Below are 3,496 nucleotides of genomic sequence, written 5' to 3'. Positions count from 1 at the left end.
AACTTAACAAAATTCCAGTTAACCGTCCGTTCAAACTCAGCGTCCTCTACCTCCGACCGCTCCCACTCCTCCTTCTCCATATTGAACCAAACTGAGACAATTGAACCAAACTGAAGCAATTTAATGACACCTGAGGAAACCTGTGCAGGTGCTTTGAGTTTAGTAGATGATTAGTGTCACACTCAGTTTAAAACATTCATGCCCTGCAGAATATGGGTTGATTTCTTCACAGTATTCTAATTTTATGAAATCTTATTTCCGTGGGTTTCATGAGCTGGAAGCCCAAATTATGTAAAAATAAACAAATAAATACTTGAAATTGTGGGCCCTGAATCTATCATCTATTAAAGAAAAACTTTTTGAATGGAATTATTAAAGTTAAAAAAAACTTTTTCATGATATTCTAATTTTTTGGAAAGGGTCTGTATATATACCTATATAAATATATATATACAGTATATGGATGGAAAAAGCACCTCCTTTGTGAAATGCAGCCTCTTCATTGGTTTTGTAAGCGGTTGAACGTCACTATAAAAAATAAAAAAAATGTGGGCACAGGAAATAATGTTGCTTGACAAACACATAAAGATAAATCTCTCCTCTTTTATGATTATTTCCTGACTTTCTAAGAAGCAGTGTTGTTGAGAAATTAAAGCTGCATCTATTGTTGCCAACTTTTTGTCAAAGTGAAGATAAAAGCTGACTCTAAATTTCCAAGACTTCACTGAGAGAGAGAGCCACCCTGACAAAATATACCATAGGTCGCACGAATCAAAGCAGGACAAAAACCCAGCTTGGAGTTCAGCACCCTGAAGTGATAGTTCAGTCGTACTTAAATGGGTTTCTATGGAAATGTTAAAAACACCTACATCTTCCTCTATGTACATAGAGTTTTGAATGGCTTCAGTTTGGAGGAACTCATCGAACAAGACTGATGAGCTAAAGGCTAGTCCTAATGCAGCAAAAACCAACATGGAGTTCTTCCTTTCTAAAACAGCTTGAACCCCAACACATAAAGGTTTACATGAACCCGTTTTGTAAACCTATACATTGTTGCCAACTTTGCATTACACAATTATTTACATGAAATTGATATTTTAGCCTAATCTGCAGCACCATCAACTAGCTGTAGCACCTATGGAACATCCAGGTGTCATACAAGGAAATAATTTAATATTGTTTTAAATAAAGAACTACGTAATACAAAACGGACAGCAGTGTAAAGGTTTATACAACAGCATTTTTATGAACTGTTGTTTTATTTATAAGGTTGGAGTTGCTTTTAACATGGCTGCTTTGGAAAAAGGTCCTTTGGACGAGTCATTGTTTGCTTGTCAACACCAAAAACTAAATATTTAGACAGATCAAGAAATGTTAACCTGGAAGTTCAAGCCAGATTGTGACCAAGCTTCTATTTTGGCTTTTTCAAGTACAAGTTTTAAGTCCAGCCCCTCTTCACATAAGCAAACAGGGCTGTTCCCATATGAAAAAATAAAAACACACACCACAATAATTTTTGGGTGTTGTCTCTACACATAGCGTTATCTTACTGCTGTGTGTTCAAATATTTCATTTTCTAACCCATGTAGCTGTACTTAGTTATTTCAGGCTTAAGAAAAGCTTATATAACACAATGATTGTGCAGGGGAGTAGGAGGGACTTAAAGCCCCACATCATTAGTGCACAGACTTCTTCTTTCAGCTGTTCCCTCTTCAGGGTCTCCACACTGTCATCCTCCTCCATCCCACTCTGTCCTCACTCCAACTACCTCCATGTCCTCTCTAACTGCATCCACATATCTCCTCTGTCTTTTTCCTGGCAGCTGCATTTCTAACATCCTTCTACCAATATACCCACTGTCCCTCCTCTAGACATGTCCAAACCACTGTCCCTCCTCTGGACATGTCCAAACATCTCAGTCTGGTCTCTCTAACTTTATCTCCCAGTTGTTCAACCTGTGCTGTACCTCTGATGGTCTTATTCCTAATCTTATCCATCCTTGTCAATACTGAGAACCTCAACATCTTCATTTCTGCCACTTCCAGCTCTTTCTCTTGTCTTTTTGTCCAGGTCTCTGTCTCCAGACAATATAGCTAGTCTCACCACTGTCTTGTAAACTTTTCCTTTGACCTTTGCTGACATTCTTTTATCACAAATCACTCCTGAAACTTTTCTCCATCCACTCCATCCTGCCTGGACTCTCTTTTTCACTTCTTTACCACACTCCCCATTTCCCTGGACAGTGGACCCCAAGTACTTGAAGTCCTGCACTTTTGTGACCTCTGCTCCTTGTAGCCTCACTGTTCCACCGGTCTTCCTCTCATTCACACACATGAACTATGTCTTACTACGGCTGACTTTCATTCCTCTTCTTTCAAGTGCATACCTCCACTTCTCCAAGTTCTCTTCCACCTGTTCCCTGTTCTCACCACAGATCACAATGTCATCTACAAACATCATAGTCCATGGGGATTCCTGCCTGACCTCATCTGTTAGTCGGTCCATCATCAGAGCAAACAAAAGGGGGCTCAGAGCTAATCCTTGATGCACGCCCACATCCACCTTGAAGCTATCTGTCACTCCTAGCGCACATCTCACCACTGTCTTGCTGTCCTCATACATGTCCTGTACCAATCTAACATATATCTCTGCCACTCCAGATTTCCTCATTCAATATCACACCTCCTCCCTTGGCACTCTGTCATATGCTTTTTCTAAATCCACAAAGACACAATGGAGTTCTTTCTGACCCTCTCTATACTTCTTCATCAGCATTCTCAAAGCAAAGATGGCATCCGTGGTGCTCTTTCTTGGCATGAAACCATACTGCTGCTCACAGATAGTCACCTCTTGTCTAAGTCTAGCTTCCACAACTCTCTCCCAGATCTTCATTGTGTGACTCATCAACTTAATTTCCCTGTAGTTGCTACAACCCTGTACATCACCCTTGTTCTTAAAAATGGGCACCAGCACACTTCTTCTCCATTCCTCAGGCATTTTCTTACCCTCAAATACGCCATTGAATGTTTGAGTCAAAAACCTCACTGCCATCTCTCCCAGACATTTCCAAACCTCCACTGGTATATCATCAGGTCCTACTGCCTTCCCCTTCTTCATTCTTTTCAGTGCTTTCCAGGCTTCACCCTCACTAATCTTTCCCACTTCCTGGTCCACAGTTTATATGACCTCTACTCTCCTTTTTCTTTCATTCTCTTCATTCATTAGCTCCTCAAAGTACTCCTTCCATGTTCCCGTCACACTCTCCTCCCTTAGAACATTACCGTTCCTATTTTTATCAAGCCTAACCTGCTGCACATCCTTTCCAGCCTGATCCCTCTGTCTTGCCAATCGGTCCAAGTCCTTCTCACCCTCTTTAGTGTCCAGTCTCCCATACAGTTCATCATATGTCTTCTGCTTTGCCTTAGCTACCTCCCTCTTTGCTCTACGTCCCATCTCCTTATATTTCTGTCTCCTCTCTTCAGTCTTCTCACTGTCA

General features: G+C 40.9%; 1 protein-coding gene across 2 annotated transcripts in view; it reads right to left on the bottom strand.

Annotated features, from left to right (window-relative positions):
* The window catches only part of LOC119425857 (SH3 domain-binding protein 5), a 26,189-nt gene that overhangs the window by 13,676 nt on the left and 9,017 nt on the right, over nucleotides 1-3,496 (bottom strand). The window contains exon 1 of one of the 2 annotated variants that reach the window (XM_037693410.1): nucleotides 51-92. The exons of the other annotated variant lie outside the window; for it this stretch is intronic. Within the exon in view, the coding sequence (XP_037549338.1) occupies nucleotides 51-80 (30 nt within the window). The 5' untranslated portion in view covers nucleotides 81-92. Of the gene's footprint in view, nucleotides 1-50; nucleotides 93-3,496 lie in introns of those variants that run through there. 2 annotated transcript variants of the gene reach the window in all.

Source organism: Nematolebias whitei, chromosome 19 (assembly GCF_014905685.2).
Source record: "Nematolebias whitei isolate Nwh7 chromosome 19, NemWhi1, whole genome shotgun sequence".
NCBI classification, from domain to species: domain Eukaryota; kingdom Metazoa; phylum Chordata; class Actinopteri; order Cyprinodontiformes; family Rivulidae; genus Nematolebias; species Nematolebias whitei.
The sequence above is the reverse complement of the archived record's forward strand: the minus strand, read 5'-3'. Positions and strand labels throughout refer to the sequence as shown.